We start from the raw sequence: 25,406 nt of genomic DNA, 5'->3' as shown, positions 1-25,406 counted from the left end.
ATGTTTTCAAACTTGTTTTTTCACATATTCTGTTGTGTGTTTTTTTCTTTTTTTAATTAAATCTTTATTGTTCAGATTATTACATTTGTTCCTCTTTTTCCCCCCCAAAACTCCCCTCCTCCCAGTTCCCGCCCCACCCTCCGCCCTCACTCCCCACCCACTGTCCTCATCCATAGGTGCACGATTTTTGTCCAGTCTCTTCCCGCATCTCCCACACCCCTTTCCCCCCCAAGAATAGTCAGTCCATTCCCCTTCTATGTCCCTGATTCTATTATAATCACCAGTTCATTCTGTTCATCAGATTATTTATTCACTTGATTCTTAGATTCACTTGTTGATAGATGCATATTTGTTGTTCATAATTTGTATCTTTACCTTTTTCTTCCTCTTCCTCTTCTTAAAGGATACCTTTCAGCATTTCATATAATCCTGGTTTGGTGGTGATGAACTCCTTTAGCTTTTCCTTATCTGTGAAGCTCTTTATCTGCCCTTCAATTCTGAATGATAGCTTTGCTGGATAAAGTAATCTTGGTTGTAGGTTCTTGGTATTCATCACTTTGAATATTTCTTGCCACTCCCTTCTGGCCTGCAAAGTTTCTGTTGAGAAATCAGCTGACAGTCGTATGGGTATTCCCTTGTAGGTAACTGAGTTTCTTTCTCTTGCTGTTTTTAAGATTCTCTCTTTATCTTTTGCTCTTGGCATTTTAATTATGATGTGTCTTGGTGTGGTCCTCTTTGGATTCCTTTTGTTTGGGGTTCTCCACGCTTCTTGGACCTGTAAGTCCATTTCTTTCACCCGGTGGGGGAAGTTTTCTGTCATTATTTCTTCAAATAGGTTTTCAATATCTTGCTCTCTCTCATCTTCTGGCACCCCTATAATTCTGATGTTGGTATGCTTGAAGCTGTCCCAGAGGCTCCTTACACTATCCTCGCATTTTTGGATTCTTTTCTCATTTTGCTTTTCCGGTTGGGTGTTTTTTGCTTCCTCGCATTTCAAATCATTGACTTGATTCTTGCGCTCCTCTGGTCTGCTGTCGGGAGTCTGTATAATATTCGTTATTTCAGTCCGTGTATGCTTAATTTCTAGTTGGTTCCCCAACATAACATCGAGGGTCTCATTAGTTTTCTTGTAGATCTCATTAAGTTTATCGGCGGCTTCTAAACAGTTCTTGAGAGACCTTAAAAGTGTGGTTCTGAACTCTATATCTTCCATTGACAATTTTGTCCTGTTTCTTTGTCTCTGCATTTTGTTATGCTTTCTTGGTGCACCCCCTAGTGGTCTTTGTGCGCAGTCTTGTAGTTAAGCCTTGATTGTTGTAGCTAATACCAGGGAGGGTTTGACCTCCAGGCCAAGTGGCTGTGAGCTGTGTTTTTCTTTTCTTCATTCTTTGAAAACCAAATTTAAATAGTTGTGTAATAATCCAAAGTAGGATGTACCTTAATTTTCAGAACTATTGCTCTTCTGCTGAATATTTTAAGTGGCTTCAAATTTTAGCTACGACTAACAGGAAACTACAATGAACAGCCTTAGAAGTAGCTATGTTTTCAAGCTGATAGGAAAATGGGTGAATTTCCCACCATTCCTCCACAGGCATTCCATTTTCCAGCTATATTACCTCTTCTATACCTTTGTACCCTACTTATATATCTCTTCTCTCAGCCTAGGATGAATGCCTCTCCTAGTCCATTCATCTCCAGGCAGTGTCTTCATCTCTGTACTCCACTCACACTATGTACATATTTCTAATACAGACTTATGAAACTGCATTACAATCATTTGCTGCCACCTCAAGACAAAATGTATAACTGCCACCTCGGAGCTATCTTTATATATACCTTAATAATCTATTTTAATTATTAGTAGTTAGATATTTGTCATTACTATAAAACAGTGAGTTTTTAGGTAGCAGGGATTATGGGCTAAACTGTGTCCCCAACCAGCCCCCCCACCCCCAAAAAAAGTCATATGTTGAAGCTCTAAACCCCAGTACCTCACAATGTGACTATATTTGGAATAGAGCCTTCAAAGAGATAGAGATAATTAAGGTAAAAGGAGGTCATATGAATGGGCCCTAGCCCAATCTGATTTGTGTCCTTATAAGAGGAGGAAATTTGGATACCCAAGGGCGCATGTACACAAAGAACAGAACATGTGAGGACACAGCAAGAAGATAGCCATCTGCAAGCGAAGGAGAGGGTCTCAGGAAAAACAAAACTGCAGACACATTGATTTTGATGTTAAGCCTCCAGACCTATGAGAAAATAAATATCTATTGTTTAAGCCACCTGTGATATTTTGTTATGGAAGCCCTAATACCATGACATAGCGTAATGTCTGTCACATAGTAATTATTCAGCAGGTATTTAGTGATCTGAACATCTCTATATCAAAAGGCAAGGACTATCATATTCATCTTTGTTTTGTAAGCATCCAGCTCAGTAACTAGTACATGGTACTTACAAATACTAAAGAAAATATGAATGAGTTTGGCTGAAGCACAGCCTCTCATAGAGGGCTTCAAAAGCGAGGGCAAATCTGTGGACTTTATTCCTAACTGGTCCAAAATAGAAGATTTTGAGAAGACTACAAGATTAAAGCTAAAATTCCAACAAAATTAGCTAAATAATGATATGTGTAGCCCTAACCAGTTTGGCTCAGTGGATAGAGTGTCGGCTGCAGACTGAAGGGTCCCAGGTTCGATTCTGGTCAAAGGCATGTACCTTGATTGCGGGCACATCCCCAGTAGGGGGTGTTCAGGAGGCAGCTAATCGATGTTTCTCTCTCATCGATGTTTCTAACTCTCTATCCTTCTCCCTTCCTCTCTGTAAAAAATCAATAAAATATATTTTAAAAAATAAATAAATAATGATAAGTGCTTGAGGGCTAGAGAAGGGATGCCATAAGACGGAGAATGAGAAACAGTTAAACATCATACATCACATCTATAAGATAATAATTATGGTCAAATATCTGATACTGGTCACACTTAGAACCTACAAATTAAAATTCTCTGGCTAACATATTTCATCTCTGTCCGCATCATGCTCAAGGGAGAGAATCTGGGTGAAAACTTAGGTAACATAGATAGCTTTTAAAAGGTTGGTTTTTGTCTTCTGTGTATATGCTAGTTATTTTCCCAAATGGCTAACTATTCGGCAAAACAGAACACTGTAAGCTTTCAAATACTCATGGGAGCTTGTAAAAGTAATACAACATTCATGTAATTTCCACTTGCTACACAACAGACCCTGAGGTTGTTTTTCTAATACATAACAAGTGGTTCTATTGCTATGAAGAAAAAAAAAAGGCCTCATGACTATAGATATGAAATAATCTGAACAGAACCAAATCATGCTTTTTGAATTTTTGCATCTAAAACAGTGAAGGAGTAAAGTTACAAGTGTACCATGTCAACTCTGAGAGAGCCATATTTTTTCATTATACAACTGCATTCTGTAGTAAAAGGTTGTTATGCACCAGAAATCACTGCTTCTTTCTTAACAGCAATATTATTTCAATGTGGTTGTAATTAAGTTATACAAGGTGAAATACCTGGATTGATCTTAACTGGCTTTCTCTAACCACTCAAATTCATTTTTCACTATCAGTCCCAAATTTTTGTTACAAAATAAGAATGAATTTTAAATGTGGTTCAAGGAATGGAATGAGAATAAAGTATAAAGGGTCATTCTAATGCAAGTATGCAGTATCCACTAAGAAACCAATTTATAAAAATTAAAGTCCAATTTAAACAGCAATGATGATAACGAGGATAAAAATATGAACTAACCTTTATGGAACACTTACCACATCCCAGGCACTGTGCTAAGGGCTTAACATATTTAGGTTGAACCATATGAAAATGGTGACTTCATAAAGTTTAACCTAATAAATGTTCTCACATAATCCTTACAACCACCTCAATGAGGAAAGTACTATAATTATCCCTATTTTGCAGATAAGGAACAAAAATTTACAGGGTTTAACTTGATCAGGTTAAAGAACTAGGCAATAGATCTGGGATTAAAGCCTAAAGCACAAGCTCTCATCACCTGCTACACAGTTTCAGCAACCTTTGTGTCTTCAAAAACTGACCGGCTAAGGGTGTAGGCACTCCAGTGCTCTCACATACTGCTCAAGGCAACTATATAGCAATTGTGAAGGTTGTATCCTCACCAAGGACCCAGCAAGGGGATCAAGTGAGGCTAACATCAGCCCATTCTTCACTACCCAACTGTGGCTGCTGCAGATGCTATCTACACTGAAGAAAATTGATATTTTGGCTAATAGTTGCCATGATACTGCTGGTAGAAGTAGGAAATTATGAGAAAAATTTAAGATTCCAGATTAAATGACCTACAAAAGGTACATCTTTTTGATTCAAAAATTTCACTTAAAGAAATTTATTCTAAGAAAATAATTAGGGATGTGTACAAAATTATAATATAAAGATATCTATCAATCTTATATCACAAGAAAAATCTAAAAAAATCTAGTATATCCAACAATAGGGCATTAGCTATTATAGCATGTCTGTATGATTTAAATAATACAGTAAAAATATATAAAATTCACAAATTTTTCACCAAATATTATATGAATAACTAAGTTTATAAAAATTGTATTTTCATTTTAGTAAAAATATTATGCATGCATGCATTCCATATATAATGAGTGTGAAAAAGAGAGGAAGGCAGGGAAGGGGAGAGGCAGAACACTAGGTAATGAAATTATACGTAACTTTAATTTTCTTCATTGTTTTTATCTTCATAAATTTTTATGTGATATATTTAATAGAAAGTAAAAAAGAAACTAAACAAATAATAGAAAGCTTAAGAACTGTTAGATACCAAGTGCAGCTATGTAAAATTTTATTCTGCCTCTTGGAATCAGGATATGTGATTTATTATGATCTAAATTTAGCCACTCCCCCCCCCCCCCCCAAAGAAACACACACACACCACAATTTCATGTGGAAATGAGAAATCCAGGTCATTCTAACATGTGGCCTGAGTTGAGAACCACTGCCCTTAAATACACACATAGAGCAAAACTGTATTCTAAATATCTTTAGATAACTGAAACAAAAATGAATTTTTTAAAAATAGAAAGCATTGCCCTAACTGGTTTGGCTCAGTGGATATAGCATCAGCCTGCCAACTAAAAGGTCCCAGGTTCGATTCTAGTCAAGGGCATGTACCTTGGTTGTAGGCACATCCCCAGTAGGAGGTGTGCAGGAGGCTGCTGATGGATGTTTCTCTCTCATCGATGTTTCTAACTCTCTATCCCTCTCCCTTCCACTCTGTAAAAAATCAATAAAATATATTTTTAAAAAATAGAAAGCATCTTACATGTATATCATCTGTTGAAGAAACAGAATTCTCACTAGAATGAAAAAAAGAATATTGGCCCTTGTTAGCTGGGAGCTGGCCTGGCACTATCAGCTAGGCCTTGGTCTATTCAAGTGAAACATAAACAAATTTAACCAATATCAGAAAAAGCTACTCTGTGACCACGATGGATCAAGATAAAAACATCCCATAAAGATCATCCCATAATGATGTCTAAACAAAGAGGCCACACTTTAGATTGCAGATTTATATATAATGTATATCTTAAACACACACAAGATAATACCCGTATTCCACACTTGCTTATTTCTGTTTGATTAATAATAAAATATATACAACAAACTGATAATATTATTTATTTCTAATGGAGAAATTTTACAGGTTTGGTAAAAAGATTTTAATTTTTTCTAAAACCATCTCTTAACTCTTTGATTGGTTATAAAAAGCAAGTAGTATTTTGGCAGTGTAAATTATGATATCTTAAGCCCTCAAAAAGAAAATTTTAAAAAAATAAAATAAACCCTGTTCTCTGAAGAACCTGTATGTAAGTTAGAGTGAACACAGAGGCACACAGTGCTATACTCTAGATCAGGAAGTGGACTTGGTTCTTCCTATCCATGTGGGTGATTTCCTGTGTTTTAGGTGAGACAATCTTCGGTAGATTTATACAGCCCATTGTTTTCAGTAGTCCTTGGTACCTTATAGTTTGGACACACCATAATTTATGCTTACTTTTGTCCTAACCACACTTTTTCGTGATTAGAACAAAAGCATAAATATTGTTCTAATCACAAAAATAACCAAAAAAATTCTATCCTGGATAATATGAATGATTGCTGCTTCTTTAACCCATCACAGCTTTAGCCTTGCTCCATTCATCTTGCCTTCCAGGTTCTTAAAATATTGAATCACAAAATTATCCACACTTCTTAAAAGTGTCCAATACACTGCCAAGTTTTTCTTCTTTAATTCCTTCCTTAAGTCACTAACGCAAGTGGACAAATCTACAAGGTTCACCATGACATATATTTTCCTTTGACATTCATCTTGTATAACTACAGATATGTTCCCTGCAGTCTTCCCTGGAGGGCACTGAAAGAGTTGGGAATGACTACTGACTTGAGTACAGGGTGGGATCTGGAGTAAAATAATAAAATCACATAAAAATATCTACAATCTATAGAACAGGTAATGCCTACATAAAGAGGTCTTTTGATACGTAAACATATCCTATAATGAGTTCCCACAAATTCAAAATTCCCACTGTTTATCAGCACTGGTGATGTTGACTAAATAATAAATTTTTAATTAAATTCTCAATCAGTTTTCCATTTTACCTAAACAAAATAGAAATCTAAGGATAGAAAGTGAAAGGTAAATGATGAAACTAAACCCTAAACATAATACACAGAATAAAATCCTCTAAATTAAGTACATTTAATTTAGTAAGTTAATAATTTAAGTACATTAGTTCCTCACCAAGAAGAACTAAATACAATAATGTCATTAAAATAAATTAATCTGTTTGAAACATTAGTATTTAAACTTTAAACTACCTTCTCCATCACCAAAGTGAACCCAGCCCAATGTGTCCTTACCTCCTGGGTCCTTATCTGGATTGTATTCTAAAGCATTGCTACAGATGAGGTCAATATCTTTCAGGAAATCCTTCGAAGTCAGGTAATTATGCTTATCAATTTTAGTTATTATTGTTGATAAATCCATTGGTTCCTTGATTACTTCAAGATAATCTGAAACCTAAAACAAATAGGGTATTTTAATAAAAATTACTTATGGTATGTCATATATCTATTCATAAAAACACAAAAGAAAACCACAGTTATTTAAAAATTAAATCTACATATCTAAGAAATAATTAGATAAGGATAACAGTATAGAGCACTTTATGTTTCTAAAGTTACTATGTCATACTTTCCATGAAAGCTTCAGTTTCAAGCCATATCTAAATCAACTCTGAAATGTTCTCATCTTGAACTATGAAACCAATTGTGTCAGCTTTTTTTTTTAATCCTTTGGCCATTCCTGAGAAGAGAATGTACAGGTAAAAGCACTGATAAAGCATCAATAAACGTTACCTCAAAAAAAAAAAAAAAAAACTTTTAAAGGAAAATAAAAAGAAATAATGTGTTGTTTTTTAAACAAAACAAAAAAAATTCTTTCTGAAGGATGAATCGTTTCATGGAAAGTGTTTTCTGCTCCTTTGGAGTCATTACAAACACTTTGACTTAATTATAACAAAAACAAGCAATGCTTTCATGACTAGTAAAAGATTTGCTGAACTTGTCTCTAAATATAAATAAATCTATAAGCAAAATAACACATTTTGATTTATGTGCCCAATAAATTATGTTTTATATCTCTTGACCCGTAAGAAAGCTCTATCAACTTACAAATATATTGCCTTCCCCAATGCAAATCTCAAATCAAGTAATTAGGTCTATTACAAAAGCAGTCTTGCAAATGTCTAATTAGTCCAGGACCACATTCTGGGGACAGAGTGGTTTCTGCTCTCAGAAACTATAAGCAAGTTTCCTCCACTGCAGATGGCATTAATGCCTTGATTTTAAAAAATGTATTATATGCCCATATATATGCATAAATATCTGTATATATGCACATACACATATTTTATAAATATTTTTTAAATTTTAGGTAGGTATGTGTGCATGCTTTCATTTATTTTTCACCCTCAATCAGGTGAAAAGCCAGTCAATCTCCTTCTAGGGGAGGTAGTAAAGCTATACTGAACAAGCAATAGGTTCAGAAGATATTAGTTGGATTCCTGGCTCTGGCACTTGGCATACCTTTTGTGCATGACAGAAATGTTTATAAACCATAAAGCACTATACAAATTCATATTACTACCTATGCCTTTTTTTTTCTATGCTTAATTTTAAATTCAACATTCATTTTCTAAACTCTTATGTTCTCTTCAGTTTGCTTTGAAAGTTTTAGATATCTCACATTCATTATTTGAATAGAAATTTATGTTTTTAAGTTACCTAAAGGCTATCCTGGTTCCCCTCTCTATTCTTCCAAAAGATCCCTACTTTTTCAGCTTTAAAAGCAAAGAACCAGAAGTAGAATGAAACTGAGAAGAACATAAAAGAAAGCTAGAGAAAATATAGCCCTTAAATAAAAATTTCATCTGACTAGCATTTTCTATCCCCTTTCACTGCCAAACCATCATTTATAAACTTTATTCTAGCATAGATAGCATTTAAAATCTGACAATCTCTTCTGATTAGCAAGAAAAAGTTTTCCCTGGCAAACACAAAATTGTTTACTCCCAACATGGTAGGCTAACTTGGGGCAATTCCTTATCAATTAAGTGTCAGGAAAAAAAAAATTGTCAGAGTCCCATATTCAATTTGAAATAAAAATACTGCCAAAACCGGTTTGGCTCAGTGGATAGAGCATCGGCCTGCAGACTGAAAGGTCCCAGGTTCGATTCCAGTCAAGGGCATGTACCTGGGTTGTGGGCATATCCCCAGTAGGAGATGTGCAGGAGGCAGCTGATCGATGTTTCTCTCTCATCGATGTTTCTAACTCTCTATCTCTCTCCCTTCCTCTCTGTAAAAAATCAATAAAATATATTAAAAAAATACTTAAAACAATCTTAAAGTGGACTGATAGTTTTAAGATTATCTGAAAACACTAGGAGGAAAAAAAAAGTGCTCCACAAATATAAAATGGTATGCATTAATTACAAAAGCAAGTCTGGCAAGTCCTATCATTTCAGCAGGAAAAGATAAAAACGGTAGCTGTAGGTCATGTAAAGAATGTGGGCTTTAAATTTTTTAAAAACTTTGATTCTTGCCTATATCACTTGCCAAAGTGCCACAGTTTCATAATTTGCAACATAAGGACCTTTGTGAGGCTGCTGAAAGGATCAAATGGATAAAACTATGTATTGTAGATAAATCCTATATAATAAAAGGCTAATATGCAAATCCACCAAATGGCAGAATGACCAGTCGCTATGACATGCACTGACCACCAGGGGTAGACACTCAGGGCAGGAGCTGCCCCCTGGTGGTCAGTGTGCTCCCACAGGGGGAGCTCCACTCAGCCAGAAGCAGGGCTCACAGCTGGCGAGCGCAGCGGCGGTGGCAGGAGCCTCTCCCACCTCTGCGGCAGCGCTAAAGATATCCGACTGACGGCTTAGGGGAGCAGGCCTAAGCCGTCAGTCGGACATCCCCCAAGGGCTCCCAGACTGCAAGAGGGTGCAGGCCGGACTGAGGGACCCTCTACCCCCTGAGTGCACGAATTTTGTGCACCGGGCCTCTAGTATATAAGTAAAATTATAGATAGTCCTTTTATTTGGGGAAAAAAAAGAATAGGTATTTTCAGACTTGCCAGGGGTGGAGGGAGGCAGACATAGTTCATTTTCACAGTTATAGATGAGGTAATAGTTCCAAATGAATCCGATCAGATTTCATAATGAGTATGCAACATTAAACTTTGAATCATTTCATAATTCAAATTTTTAAAAGATATAAAAAGATTAAAACACCCAAACTGTTCAAACATGGAGTCTGAACTATAAGAAGAAGGTCAGTAAAGATCATATTGTGTTCATCCACACACTATATTATCCCAGGATAAAAAAATAAAAACAAAAAAATTTTTTAATCTAAGTATTCTAGTAGATTCCAAATGGAAAATTTCTTTTCTCATCATCACAAACCATGCTCCCACAAGGACACAAAACAATGCACAAAGAAAGTGAGAAATTTTCCATCAGGAGCAGAAAAAATCCTTAGAGAGAAAAATAATTTTAGCTGCACAGGATATGCTTAACTTCAAGTAGCATGTTAGTCCACAGGCATTTCTAAAACATGAAAGACACATTTCAGGTTTCTTAGCTACCTCTTTCAATAAAGTATACATAATTTGAGAAATGCCAATATTAACTGGTATTGTTTGGTTAATATCAATTATGCTTGTAGAATTTATCCTGGAATAAAAATAGTCTAGTATGGCCATTTCACTGAAGTAACTTTTAATCCTCTTCTTAAATTGAAAAATAAAAGATCACAAAGATCAATACTAATTAAGAGGACATATACAACTTGGTCATTAATTTCATCCAAAAGTCACCAAATATTTGCTGATGACATTGGTAGTTATCACATGGATTAAAATTTTACAGGCTAGGGGTAATTTATTCATCCATGCCTTTGCTTTTTTTCCTTCCAAAAAAAGATGTCAATTTTTTTTTTTCTTTTAGCCAGTTCAACTTCACTGTTTGCACACTACTGAAACAAGACCTCTTCAATATCCACCGGTTTGCTGAAGATGTTAAAGCGTTTATCTGTGGCCAGCCTCTTGGTTACATCCCTGAGAAACAACCGCAGCTCTCTTAAAGTATTTTCCTCCTGGTCCTCCATCCGAATTTTCTCTGATTCTGATAATTGACGAGGTGGAGAAGGTAGTGCAAGAGGAAGCACTTCCATAGCACAAAGACCTATAGAAAATTGAAGAAAATGTTGATTCCAAGATGGCAAGGCCAGGACCTCAATTACTTTTCTGGCATTCTCTCACAATGTTCTTTTAAGAAAAGGAGAATTCCAAACACAGGTGAGCCATGCAAATCCAGCATGTAAAATTTGAATGGAAGCCAGATATGTTAAGGAATAGTTTAACTTTATAAAATAACTTACAACAGGACTCCTTTAAATGGCAAATGATATGATTTTAAATAATTTGATTTTGAAACATTATTTACATACAACTTATGAAAGATATTTCAAACCAACATCAGTAAAGTACTGTATACTGATTTGCTTGTTTAAAACCTGCTTATCAAAATGGGGTTGCCTTATATGCATGAAAGTGAAATGGTCAAGTACCAATTCATTGATCCTTCCTATTCCCAAAGAATTCTGAGTTTAGTCTCCTATCTTCATATTCTTAGTACAACATAGTATGGATAGTAAATGGCACCTGCTGGGAGCAAAATAAAAGTAGAAACTGAACAGAGAATTCCAAAGACACAGCAAGAAGATGGAAAACCAAGTCTAAAGCATTACATATAAAATATGTGATATACTATCTACCATCTCCCCCCAAAGAAAACAAAAAAATCTTAAAAGGTAAAGTATTAACTTTTAAAATTACACTTCTCTAATTCCTTAAAAGACTTTCCTGGTATCATACTGAAGCTCAGGATTAAAATTCTAAGGATTCTTGTTGAGTTCAAATAGCCTCTAAAATGAAAAATGAAAGTCAACAGAAGCAACTCAAAAATAAAATGAATTATATTAATCATTAACACAGAAAATTCAGATCTATGGAACTAAAATATATCTAGGAGAATGGAAGACACTTTATTAAAATGAATCATTTTCACAATGAAGTATTTTAAATACTTAGAAATATAGAAGGCAACAACCAATAATCACTAGGCATAAATTCCATATTGAATTTCCCAAGGTTTCCAGGGGTGTGGGTGGGATTCACAACTATAGCCATTTGATAGGTGTTCATTAAAACAGAGAAAATGTGGAAAGGAGCCACTAAAGGGTCATCCTGCCTATTAATAGACAAAGATTGAAATTAACCGTGCCTCCGCTACGTTTCCCATTGGCTAATCAGCGAGATATGCAAATTAACCACCAACAAAGATGGCGGCTGGCAGCCACGCAGCTGAAGCAAGCAGGAGGTTTGCTTGCTCCAGTGATGGAGGAAGCCAAGCTCTGAGCTCCACTCTAAGCAACAAAGTTGCAATTATAGAAGCTAAACAAACCCCAGAAACCTGCTTTCAGCAGGCCATGGCCTCGGAGCTAGAGCAGCAACAAAGTTTCAATTATAGAAGGTAAATAAATCCCAGAATAAAAAAAAAAAGAAAGAAAAAGAAAAAAAGGAGAGGCTGGGAGCTTACGTTGCTGGCCAGCCTGAAAACAGCCCTCAGCCCCTCACCCAGGCTGGCCAGGAACCCCAGTGGGGACCCCCACCCTGAAGGGGGTGTGACCAGCTTCAAACAGCCACCATCCCCTCACCCAGGCTGGCCAGGCACCCAAGCAGGACCCCCACCCTGATCCAGGACACCATTCAGGGCAAACCAGCCGGCCCCCACCCGTGCACCAGGCCTCTATCCTATATAGTAAAAGGGTAATATGCAAACTGACCCTAACAGCAGAAAGACTTGGAATGACTGGTCACTATGACACACACTGACCACCAGGGAGCAGACGCTCAATGCAGGAGCTGCCCTCTGATGGTCAGTAAGCTCTCACATGGAGGAGCTCTGCTCAGCCACAAGCCAGACTGATGGCTGCCAGTACAGCGGTGGTGGTGGGAGCCTCTCCTGCCTCCTCAGCAGCACTAAGGATGTCCAACTGGAGCTTAGGTCTGCTCCCCGCTGGCAAGTGGACATCCCCCGAGGGCTGCTGGGCTGCCAGAGGGATGTCTGATTGCCAGCTTAGGCCCAATCCCTCGGGGAGCAGGCCTAAGCCAGAAGGTAGTCATCCCCCAAGGGGTACCAGACTGCAAGAGGGCACAGGCCTGGCTGAGGGACCCCCCCCCACACCGAGTGCACAAATTTTTGTGCACCGGGCCTCTAGTCCTATATAATAAAAACCTAATATGCTAAGTATCCGACCATTCATTTGAGCGTTCAACCAGTCACTATGATGCGCATTGACCACCAGGGGGCAGATTCTCAACCAGTAGGTTAGCTTGCTACTGGGGTCTAGCCAATCAGGACTGGGCGAGATGGGCCGGACATGCCCTGGAGCCCTTCCGCGGTCTTTTCTGGACCCCAGTTGTGTACCAGTGGGGTCCCTCGGCCTGGCCTTCGCCCTCTCGCCATCTGGGACACCTCAGGGGATGTAGGAGAGTTGATTTAGGCCTGATCCCCACAGGCCAGGCTGAGGGACCCCACCGGTGCACGAATTCGTGCACCGGGCCTCTATAACATTATAATGTGTTAGATGGCATAACCTGTTAAAAACAAAGAAGTAGAATGAATATGGAAAAGCAAACACTTGGCAGGGATGGGAGATGTATTTAATATCCTACAAGAACAGCGACAAGCAACATAAAAGAACAAGGGGAGATGGCGGCGTAGGTATATGCCTGTACTCGCCACCTCCCACAACCACATCAAAATTACAACTAAAATACACAACAACCATCATCTAGAACTGCGGGAAAGCTGGCTGAATGGAAGTCCTACAACTAGAGAAGTAAAGAAGAAAGCACACTGAGACTGGTAGGAGGTGCAGAGGCGCAGAACGGGCTGGTCTGGCACCCACATGTGCCACTTTTTTTAATTGGGAGGGAGACTGTCTCTGTGGAGGCCGCCTGGAGAAGGGGTTCCAACCCCACACCAGACCCCCCCAAAATAAGAACAAAATGGCAAAAAATATATACCTATCAACAATTGAATCTAAAAATCAAAATAAACGAATAAGAAATCTAATGAACAGAATAAACTGGTGAATAAAATAGAATCAGAAGCATGGAAATGGAACAGACTGACGATTCTCAGAGGGAAGGGGGATGGGAAGAAATTAAACAAAGATCTTATATGTTTATATGCATTACCTATGGACACAAACAATAGGGTGGTACAGGCCTGGGTCTGGGGTGGGAACCAGGTTGGGAGGGGGGGCATGGTGGGAAAATGAGGGACATCTATAATAATCTCAACAATAAAGATTTTAAAAAAAGAACCAGGAGAAAGAGGCTTAGATTTTTTTTTTTCACTAACAGGATTATTATTTTCCAGAAGAGGCTGAACAATTAAGGATTATTATCTTTAAGACTAGGAAAAGAAACTCTTTTGAATGACTTGGAATGTAGTCCTTATTTAAGGCAGGGGACTGAAATCTGACAAATTTTGAGGCCCCTCTTAATGCTCTGAGCCCAAGTCTAAGAAAACTCTAATCCTCAAAACAAAGCCATGCTAGATTTCCAAGTGCCTAGTTGCATAAGATACCTATAATAATAAAAGCATAATATGCTAATTAGACCAGACGTCCTTCTGGACAAAGCCAGGGCTACAAGGGAAGCCCGGGTCCCGGGTGCCAGAGGGAAGCCGGTGCCTGGCAGCCAGGGGAAGGAAGGCCTACTCTTGCACAAATTTCGTGCATCAGGCCTCTCGTCTAATATAATAGGTGCTCAATAAATATTTGAAAATTTAATCAATAAATAAAATAAACCAGAAAAGGCAAATGTTCCAATCAGCTACTGGCCCTCAAAGTAATCAGCACAACACCTGGTGTTTCACAAACTGACAGTTTGAGTCCTCAGTACTTACAGTGACTAAAACAGAACAGAACCAAAGACTTTTTTTCTTTGATTTTTTGAGCCTCAGAATGTGAAATCTACCAAGAGCATCTGGATTGAAGTGATAAGGAGAACACTTCAGTAACTGTCATCTATTAGTAAAGCTTTACCAATGAGGCTGTACTTCTCAATCTGAAATAAGGTGAACACAATGCCACTTCTACATAAGTCCATCTAAAGATAAATAGAACCTGAAAACTATCTTCACTTCCACAAAGAAATGGATTTTTGAAAAATGACTCCAAGAAAAGCCATCTCTTAACTCCACTCCCCACATCCATTTTCCTAAAGGATTTAGGAACTTTACCAGTGTGTTTCCTTCGTGGTGGAGCTACTGATGCCTGATTAAGAATCAATTCTTGGAAAAATTTTCTTCTGTCTTCTTCAGTAGGCCTCTGAATATACAAGACCTCTTCATACTGTATTCTAAAGATACATTTAACCTATAAACAAATACACACACACAAAAATATTAAATATATAGAGAATTAAAAGCTTACATATTATATCCAATTACAATTTCTTCAATTTCTAGTACCATTTGCAATCTTCATTTAAGATTCGCGTGGGGTTAGAATTAACCTAGTCCCAGGATATACTATTGAAAAGTTCAACCTCATGGACTAAACAAGAATGGAAGAATGATTTAGTTTCCCAAGTCATTAATAAATTATACTGTAGCTGGAAGAGTCTGAGGATAATAGTAAAAAAGATAGTTGAATGTAACAGTCAGATGGCAACAATCACAGAGCGCTTTTTGCATCGGAGCTGAAAAGTAATTACCTAGCACCTACAACAGACAGCTGGCAAGTGGCCAACACTGTTTGCTCTTCCACTGTTTCTCTGCACTTCCTCTTCTCTGGCTTCTTTCCATACCGACTCTATTTCACTGTATCATCTAGAATCCTGGTATCACTGCAGATGAACTATACATCAGTCTCTTTACAGAATGCTCCACAATGGCACCATCTTCCATGCAAAACTCCCAAGCAAAATTAGTAAGTCAGGTTCTCCCAGCTGCATTATCTATACCTCTCCTGTGTTCATCTGCTCTATAAAGACTTTAATCCCAACTATCCCCCTTGCAAGGTATGCTTTTAAAATCTTCTTTATGTCATCCACATTTGACTGCACACTTAACTTATATGTTTTTCTAGAAGGTCTATTTCTACTTCTAGACACCAAACTCCCTAAGAACAGACCATTTCTTAGTCATCTGTTTTTCTACACCTTACCACAGGGCCTGGCACACAGTAATGCACAAGCATGTACTCAAAGAGTAAAGCTCGTTCTTCTGTTCCCCAACCCACATCAAACTGGGAAGTATAATTAAAAAGGGAAGCAGTCACTAATATGAGAAAGTACCAACCATGACAGTATGGGAATACTGGATTAAAATTCAAGACATCAGATTTTAGCCCAAATGTAGCCATATAAGCTTTAGACAATCCATTCAATTTGTTATGTCTAACCACTTAATGAATTGAAGACTATGAACTTCATAAATATTATTTCAATCTTTATAACAATGAGGTATAGAGGCATCCCTCATTTAAAAGATGAAACTTGGGCTTGTAAAGGTTTAAGTAACTAGCTTAAGGTCACAAAATGAATAAATAGAGAAGACTAGATGACATAATCTATAAAGGACTTTTCTAGCTCTTAAATTCTAAGATAGAGAAGAAATAATCAATGAAAAGTAGAAACTAGAATTCAAAATTTGAAAGGAATTTATTTACCTCAACCCAAAGCCAAATCCTTTAAGAGTTTATAAAATTTCACTTTGTATCCTTCTAGTATTTCTTTAGACTAGTTTCCTGTGCAATTCCCTCCAACCCTTTGGTCTTTGCTTTGCTGGCCCTTATTCAGAAGTTCTGGTGTGTATATTTACCACTGAATATCATTATGTGCCAGACACTGCAGATATAAACTTGAAGAAAATAGGCTTACTTCCTGCTATCAAGATCTTAAAGGGTCTCAAAAGAAAGCATTCTGATATCATAAAGGTAGAGAAACATAGAGGAGACCCTGTAAGAGTCAAGAGGCGTTAGACAAAATATAGCCAAAATAGCTAACATTCTGTCCTGACAAAATAGACACAACACAATACCCTAGAAGTACCAGAATTTTGTTCAAAGATAGCAAAACATTTCTTTTCAGTTTTAATTAAATATTCTCCCTTCTCAACATTTTTCAACACTGTGTTAAACTTTGCGAATATAAAACATACCAAAAGTAAGTCTACAATAATCCTGTGGTATTCCTGCCAGGTTATTACAACGATCTCAGAATCCATCATTTTATAAGTAGGCTAAATTATTTTTCTTTCAATTTACTCCTAATTTATTTTCTGACATTCTCAGCCTCAAACATCATGCTGCAAGAAGACAAGTCTTATATAATTCCCTAAAAAACCATTCTGTCTCTCACCGTGGTTCACATGCAACTTTATACATGCAACTCACTCTTTCCTAAACCAGTTTTTAACTCTCTACTCAAGCCAATGCTTTCTGGGTGACGCTTTCTCTGACTTCCCCAGGTATACTTATGCATACCTTCTAATGTCTCTCATTAATCCTTTTCAAACTCAATGGTTTTTAGTACATTCAGCTATACGACCATCACAAGTCAGTTTTAGAACATTTGCAGTTTCAGAACATTTGCATCACCTCCAAAACCTTCCCTCATGCCCATTTGCAATCAAGTCCCTCACATTCAGACTCCCAGACCAACAACTGGAGATTTGCTTTCTGTCTCTCGAGAGTTGCCTCTTCTACAAAGTGTATATCATTCAACTAGTAGTCTTTTGTGTCCAGCTTCTCTCACTTAGCATCATATACTGAGGTTCATCCACACTGTAAACTGTATCAGTAGGTTTATTCATTTATTGCTGACTAGGAACTTCACCACATGTATATAGAATATTCTGTTTCATCAATCACCAATTCCTAAATACCTGGGTATTAAAATAATTTTTTGAAAATCAATTTCATTCACATGACTTGATATACTACTTTTTTTCTAAAACTGTGATTTTTACCTTTGATTTTAATATATTAAATATAAATTGAATTTGAACTCAAAAGCTAAATATCGGATCTGAAAAATATACATCATCATCATAATATTCAACTTAGCATGGTGCTGCCAATGAAAAAGCTGAAAGGTCAAATCCCAACAAATAATCTAACAGATGAGAAGGATAATTATAATGGAATTGATGACAATACAGCTAAAGTCTTTTTAGTAGATGCTATATATATATACATGTTGGGTTCTGGTCTAAGCATGAATTATCTCAATCTTCACAACAATAGTAAGGAATATACTACTATACCAAAAAAGAAACAAACTTAGATGTTAACTTGTTTAAGTCATAGAGCTAGTAAGTAGTACAACCAAGGCATGAATCTTGACAGTTGATTTTATAGTAATTAGAGAGATAAAGAAACACTGATGTGAGAGAGAAACATCGACTGGCTGCCTCCAGCATGTGCCCAGACTGAGGATCAATCCACAACCTGGGTATGTGCACTAACCAGAAATCAAACCTGCCACCTTCTTGGCGCACAGGACAACACTCCAACCAACTGAGCCACACTAGCCAGGGCAAGGTCAACTATTTTAAAACAATATACTAGCGATCAACATTCAAGCAGTTCTTACCTCTTCAGGAAGTTCACTGTACATGGTTTCAGAGGTAGACAACAGAAATATAGGTGAAAATGATGGTATATCTTGTAGCAAAGTCAGAAAAGTTGCTCTCACAGTTTCACTGACAGCTTCCCACCAATCACCAATGTGAGGCATGTAAACAATACTAGGTACTGTTCTTCGAGCTTCACGAAAAATCTAATTAAGGGAAAAAAAAGGAATTAAAAATTCAAACTGATATCACTCTAAAGTCTACCCAGTAAACCCCAAATACAAAAAATGTGTCAGGCCTATTATAGTAATTCTTTTCAGCCCAAATATTTAAGTTGTGCAAGATATGATGCACAAGCCAAATAGCTTCTATCTACCCTTGCCCCACCTAAAGTATTTTTCGCCATTTTATTATTCCTATTCAGTAGATATTAATAATATAAAGGTATCAAACTGTTCCACTTATCTATAAAATATGCTGCAAATGAAGAGATAAGGATGTCACCTACGTCAGAGATATCAGTACGCACAAAAAAAGGAAGACATAGTTTACATGTTTGTGCACAGTGGCTAAAATCACTAAACATATGAAATAAACATTTTAAACAAAATGTACCACCATAGACTTAAAATTAATGTACTACTGCTGAACCACTTCTTCACCTCCCTAAATTACCTTAATTCAATCTTCAATTCAAAATCGTCACAAAATACCCTGGCATCTCAAGCAAGCAATAAATATATTAGCACAAAACTCTGAGACACTGTCAGAAAATACAAGGTAAAGTTTCCTCAGGTATTAAAAAGAGTCCTATTGTAGCTTCAGCCGCAGTCTGCCAACAAACACCAATAAAGAACAGCTTGGCTATCAGTAAGCTGCCAAGCAGAACTACAACCCTTCACATATACGTCAACAACAGCTCAAGAGCCCATCAATAAATTCTCACAAGTTAATATGACATCTCTTTAAGACTTTTAACAAGTGTAGAAATAAGTGCAAAAATCTATCTTTCTTCAATTTAGAGAATTCTATTTCTAAAATTCTCTATTTTTCCTTATTTTAAAACACACATTTCAATTAACCTATATAATGTTCAAGATACAGAAATAAGAATTTAATATTTAAAATGATTAGGATTAATAGAAACGTTTCTAAGAATCAAAAGGATTATTTTTCTTAATGAGGAAGCCTACCAGTTGCATGAATTTTTCAACTACATTTTATACAGTTTAAACCTCCTGTATAAAATAAAATATATTGCCAATTTAATAATAAACCAGATGAAAGATGCTCAAATAAAATGTAGATGTTATGATCACTCACATCGAAAGTAACATTTGCTCCTTCCCTTCCTTTAACATTTGCATATCCACCAATCCAGAACAGTTGTACAGTACAACTCCTTCAGGACTCAAATTTTGACCTTTTCTGCAAACATGCACCCTCTTATCCTGGATCCTGAAAATCCAAGGATTATTGTTTTCCAAAGTTCTTGCAGAAAATTCATAAGAGAAAAACAAGCATAAATATCGGCAAAATGAAGGAACCACACAGCAGCACAAAGGCAAGTGAGGCATTTGATTTAAAAAAGTATTATTACATGCCACCCAGATGAGGCATGATGTGTGAGGACAGTGACCAATGCCTTTTGTCACTTTCCAACTCCCACTCTGTGCTGGTAACTAGGGAGAGTCAGCTGGGAGAAAAAGTATATGGAAAAGACTAACAAGCTATACAGCTTACTGAGAAACCTCACCAAAGTAGCTACCTAATTCAGTTGTGCAAGTACCACGTGCGCAGGGAGATGAGAAACCAACGTGTTTTTAAAAAATGAAATTTGGCCTTTCATTCTAGTACCTGTAGGTATAGGTTTTCTTGGAAGATGTGTTGAGAACACCTCACTGCTAACAAGTGCTAAAGAGTATGGGCAAAGCAACTCAAGGTTAAGGGATAGTAAAAACTTTACAGAGCCAGGAGTTAAATAATGCTGCACTGTAGTGTTTTAAACTTATTTGCAGGGCTGAACTAGATATATATAAGCATCACCAACACTAACAGAGTTGAGGGTTTTTCAAAATTTTTTCTCCTAAGCCTTTAGAGGAAAAACATCTTTAATTTCTAGAAAAATTTAACAGCACTACTAAAACAAGTTTTCTTTTAAATTCTTTGCTCTATTGTATCTCAGAGTATTAAAATAAACTTTCATATTTTCTTTAAATATGTACTCAATCTGTTCTAATTTTCCAGTTTTCATAATGAAAATTCAAAGAGTATAGTCTCTGAGAATAGTATTTAAAATTTCAGAAAAAAAGGATAATCCTATTGTGACTTTTCTATAATGTAAAAACAGCTCTTCAGCAATTTGCTGGTAGCTTTTAAAGTTGTGGAATAAGATACATTCTATGAAACCAATTTACCAGATAATTCCAAGTAGAAAAATAAAGCCTAGTTTTAGTGAAGTGGCAACTGTCTTGGGAATAAGTGATGCCATTTGATAACTAGAAAAATACTCACCTATAGGGTGTCTTGGATTGGTGCATGTGCAAGGTGTAGTAGAAAACAGAAAAACTGTTATAGAGAAAAAAAGACAGTAGGCCAAATTACTGAACCAACCGTTTCAAAACACCTCTGACATGACCAGCACTCTTGCACAAATAAAATGAACAAACATCAGTGTATGGGAACTGTTCATTTTGATTCTTTAAACAATATACTCCATTTCCTTCTGGCCTCTTCTTGCCCCCAGATAGCATGGTCCCTTATATAACATAGATTTGTTTATTTATTTATAAAAAATCACAAACTACTCCCTCTGAATATTAAAGATATGAAAGGCAAAAATCAGGCCACTGAAGTTAGAAGTACCCATGTAAGGAAACACTAATAATATAAACTGCATCTATAGTCCTTATCATCTCAAAAGCTAGACTTTCAAGTTAGTACTTTAGCTGCCAAATTAAAATGTTCAGGGCACAAAAATGTACTATATTTTAAAAATTAAGAATAGACAGCCCAGCCGGCATGGCTCAGTGGTTGAGCATCGACCTATGAACAAGGAGATCATGGGTCAATTCCAGGTCAGGGTACATGCCCGGATTGTGGGCTCGGTCCCATGTGGAGCATGCAGGAAGCAGCCGATCAATAATTCTCTCTTATCATTGATGTTTCTATCTCTCTCTTCCTCTCCCTTTCTCTCTGGAATCAATAAAAATATAATAAATACATAAAAAGAATATACAGCCCTTGCTATTTCCTTCAGAATGTGAAAGCTAGAATAATTTTAAAACAAATATACATGAAGCAGAAAGCTCCAAGCCAGTACAGCTTTCACTTTCCTAAAAGGAGCTGTATAAGAGAGAGGAAAACAACTTTTTGTCATCAATAAACTTCCAGAATTTGTTTTGATCACATTTACAGTATTATGAATGTGCTAAATTCATACAACGTAAATAAAAGAAAAGTCTTGGGGGCTAAAATATCTCAATTTTTATAAAAATTTAAAAGCACTATTAAAATAAATTTAATGCCTTATACCATGTTATCACAAAATATTAAAATAGATATCTATGTTGCTGATATTTGTACTTCATATATATTATTTTACTCCATTTATATTCTATTTGCCTAAGATTTATTGAGCACCTCTGTGAAAAGAAGGCACTGTTTGGGATATGAAGATTCAGGAATAAAGAAATAAAAGTACCCAGTTTCTCTCCAAGCATACAAAAATCAGCTTGTTATAAAACATAACTATACTAAGATTTCTGAATAATAATTATAATACAAATCAACTTATGAAAATTAAATCGCCCAAATTTCTTTTCTGGTATATTCATTGCCTAAAAACTTCAAGAATTTTTGTAAATGTGGTAGACGCTGGACCGGTATGATTTAATTTGTTTACAATTCAAAAACAGAAAGCCATATACACAAACACAAGAGTATCCAAAGTATACACAGACTGCTAGGAAAAATCCAGAAACCCTTATGCACAAACACACGAGATCCAAAGTAAACACATAGGTAAGTATATTAGTTCCTTAATTCTACTTAATCAAAAAGGATTTCCTCTGAGCATTTCCAGGTACATTTTCTTTCTGAGGAAAGAAAAATACTAAATTTTTCACCTAAAAAAAGACTTCATTAACCATTTAAAATGATATGCAACATCGTATAGGACTCAAACTGACAGATCATATACAAATGTATTAATTCAACCATACTTCTGTATTAATGAAAAAGATAAAATACAGCACACTCAATCACTTTTTGCCTAAATCAACAATAGAAATAATACAAAAGGCAACAAAATACATTTGAAGATGTCAGAAAAGGGAAATCATAGTTGTTATTGTTGTTTTTAAGAGTGTTAATACAGGTAAGTCTTTTACTACAGATACTAACATCTCTGGCCTTACTGTAGAATTCAATAATCAATCGTGAACTTAATGAAACAACTATAAACCTTCCAAGCTACACCAAGGTTTTCCACTCTCTTTCTAGAGCCTATGAATTACTCAGAGAACATGTACATACATACACACACACTTCCACTTCGTGATCTCTGGCAATTGTTTCAGTAATAAATGTCTAACTAGTATCCAGTGATCAGCAAAAGTACTACATTTCCCAAAGTGGGATCTACTGAAGACCTAGAATAGTAAAACCTGGGATATTTAAAGTGCAGATTCCTAGGGCTCACCCCAAATTTAATGAATCAGAATCTATGGGTGTGGAGCCAGAGAATCAGAAAATTTGATAAGCATGCCCAGAAAATTTCAGTCAATTTGCATATTAACTTTTTATTTTATAGGATAGGATAAATACAGCCCTTTAAAGGTGATTTAGAACTTCTTTCCTTTATGATTACCTTTCCTGTTCATGTTACAGTATTTAGTAACCAATTTTATATTTTTATGTTTTTACTGATTTTCAGAGAGAGAGAGAAAGGAAGAGGATAGATAGAAACATCAATGAAAGCGGAACATCATCAATTGGCTGCCTTCTGCACACCCGCCTACTGGGGATCAAGCCCAAAACTCAGGCATGTGCCCTAACTGGGGACCACTTGGTTCCTGGGTTGATGCTCGACTGCTGAGGCACACCAGCCGAGCTTTAGTAACCAATTTTATATTAAGTATCTTAGAGGCTGGGGAAAAGAGCACAGAATAATGATTAGCCACAGACTGAACCCTTATGTTCCACATTTATTTAGAGATAATCTTGTCTACAGGAGGACTAGCTCCCAAGAGAAGAAAGGCAAAAGAGAAGAAAAGAAAGGAAAAATAGGACAAAAGTATAGAAAGAAGGGTTTTTTAATCTTTCCAGTCTTTCAGCACCTGATTCATGCTCTCTCTCTTCAAAAACTTATACCTAACTTATACTCAGGCCTGCCAATCTCTACAAGTTAAGAATAAGTTCCTCAGTTTCATCACATAATGAAGATTTTTTTAAAAGACAGTATTATGTTCGTGAATTTTAAATATTTTTAAATAAGCACTTAAGATACAAATAGAGATTAACCAGAACAGTTAATCTGGTCTCTGGCCAGTGTTCAGAGGACGTCTAAGCTTCTACTACCATGACTACAAAATTCTGACTCAGTTCCTTGGCAGACTGGACCATCCAGTTGCTGGTCACTCAAGAACAAGCTCTAGTTCTAACCCAGGAGCCTACAGGTGAAAGCAGAGATGAGATGTCTTGGTGTATTAGAAGCAATGTAATACAACCAAAACAATAAATACTGGCTTTTTGTTGTTTTCCACTACCAAGTGACACCTCTCTTTATCTTCTCCACTCACATGACCAAAAAAAAAAAAAGTAGTAAGAGCCAAGAAATGTGAAAGAGACCAAAGAGCATGCAGTTAGAATTCAAATTTAGCCCAATGATGCCAACTAGGATTCAGGAAAAATAGTTCTAGGATCTCAGTAATATCAATGTATAGTTTACTACAATGCTTCCTAAGTACTTCCTTACTAAGCCAGAAATGTTTGTAAATATGTACACATTCTAGCCATAAAAAACAATAGGCAGACTGCCCTCTCATTTTGAAAATGTTCCTCTTTCTTTTTTATTGATTTATTTTTATTTTTTGAAATGCACATACTTTATTTTTTCTTAAAATATAGTTGACATACAATATTAGTGTCAGGTGTACAAAACAGTGATTCAACATTTATTTATACAGCTTACGAAGTGATCTCCACTTTAAGTCTAGTAACCATCTGTCAATGTGCAGTGTTCTTACAATATTGTTGACTACATTCCCTATGTTGTACATTACATGTCTGGATCTATTTATTTTATAACTGGAACTTTGTGTTTTTTTGTTTTTTTTTTAGAGAAGAAGGGATAGAGAAACATTGATCCGTTGCCTCCCGTACACACCCCCACAGGGAATCAAATCCGCAACCTGGGCATGTATCCTGACTGGAAATTGAACCCGCCACCTTTTGGTGTACAGGACAACACTCCAAGCAACTGAGACACACCGGCCAGTGTGAAAATGTTTTCCTTTCAATGTGATTCTATCTTGTTTGATTGATACTGTCAAATATACATATAAAAAGAAAAATAATATTCCAAGCAATGCAGCACAGTATAAACTAAAATGACCAAATTTATCCATTTCCCCAACCCTTCAAATTCCTTCCCCCGTGCCAAAGCAATTATTATTAACAGATGGTTGTTGTTGTTGGGGGGGGGAGGGCGTATTCATAGATAAACTCTCCACTTAAGCATGGATATAGCATTTTTAAGGCTTTTTTTACATAAAGAATATCATACTTAGATTGAGTTAAAACTTGCTTTTTTCACCAATATCTCCTTCAACTGCTATATCAGCCTATGTAAGACTACCTCAGCTTTGTTAATGGCTTCACCATATCCCTCTGTATGTGAGAATATACCATAGCTTATTTTAGCCAGTCCACCATTAAAGAACATTCCGTTTGTTTCTTTTGGTCTTATTTTGTTTGGCAATTTTACACAATGATGTCATGAATATCCTTGTTCACTCAGCAGTGAATACTTACAGCTAATATACCTTTAGGGAAAATTCTTTAATGTAAAATTCCTGGGTCAAATGGT

At 36.4% G+C, this 25,406-nt stretch overlaps 1 protein-coding gene across 12 annotated transcripts in view; it reads right to left on the bottom strand.

The window, feature by feature from the left end:
- ATAD2B (ATPase family AAA domain containing 2B) overlaps nucleotides 1-25,406 on the bottom strand; it is a 127,156-nt gene that overhangs the window by 23,975 nt on the left and 77,775 nt on the right. For 11 of the 12 annotated variants that reach the window (XR_004971922.1, XM_036335225.1, XM_036335228.1 and 8 more), the window contains 4 exons: nucleotides 18,337-18,522; nucleotides 14,978-15,113; nucleotides 10,647-10,843; nucleotides 6,951-7,110 (listed from right to left, as the gene is read on the bottom strand). Coding sequence is in view for 11 of the 12 variants with exons in the window: in XM_036335225.1 (XP_036191118.1) it covers nucleotides 6,951-7,110; nucleotides 10,647-10,843; nucleotides 14,978-15,113; nucleotides 18,337-18,522 (679 nt within the window). In the remaining variant the exon portion in view is untranslated. The remainder of the gene's footprint in view (nucleotides 1-6,950; nucleotides 7,111-10,646; nucleotides 10,844-14,977; nucleotides 15,114-18,336; nucleotides 18,523-25,406) is intronic. The other variant, XM_036335227.1, reaches the window with a different exon arrangement.

Source organism: Myotis myotis, unplaced genomic scaffold (genome assembly GCF_014108235.1).
Source record: "Myotis myotis isolate mMyoMyo1 unplaced genomic scaffold, mMyoMyo1.p scaffold_m19_p_14, whole genome shotgun sequence".
Classification (NCBI taxonomy): Eukaryota; Metazoa; Chordata; class Mammalia; order Chiroptera; family Vespertilionidae; genus Myotis; species Myotis myotis.
This window is presented reverse-complemented; position numbering and strand designations above follow the sequence as displayed.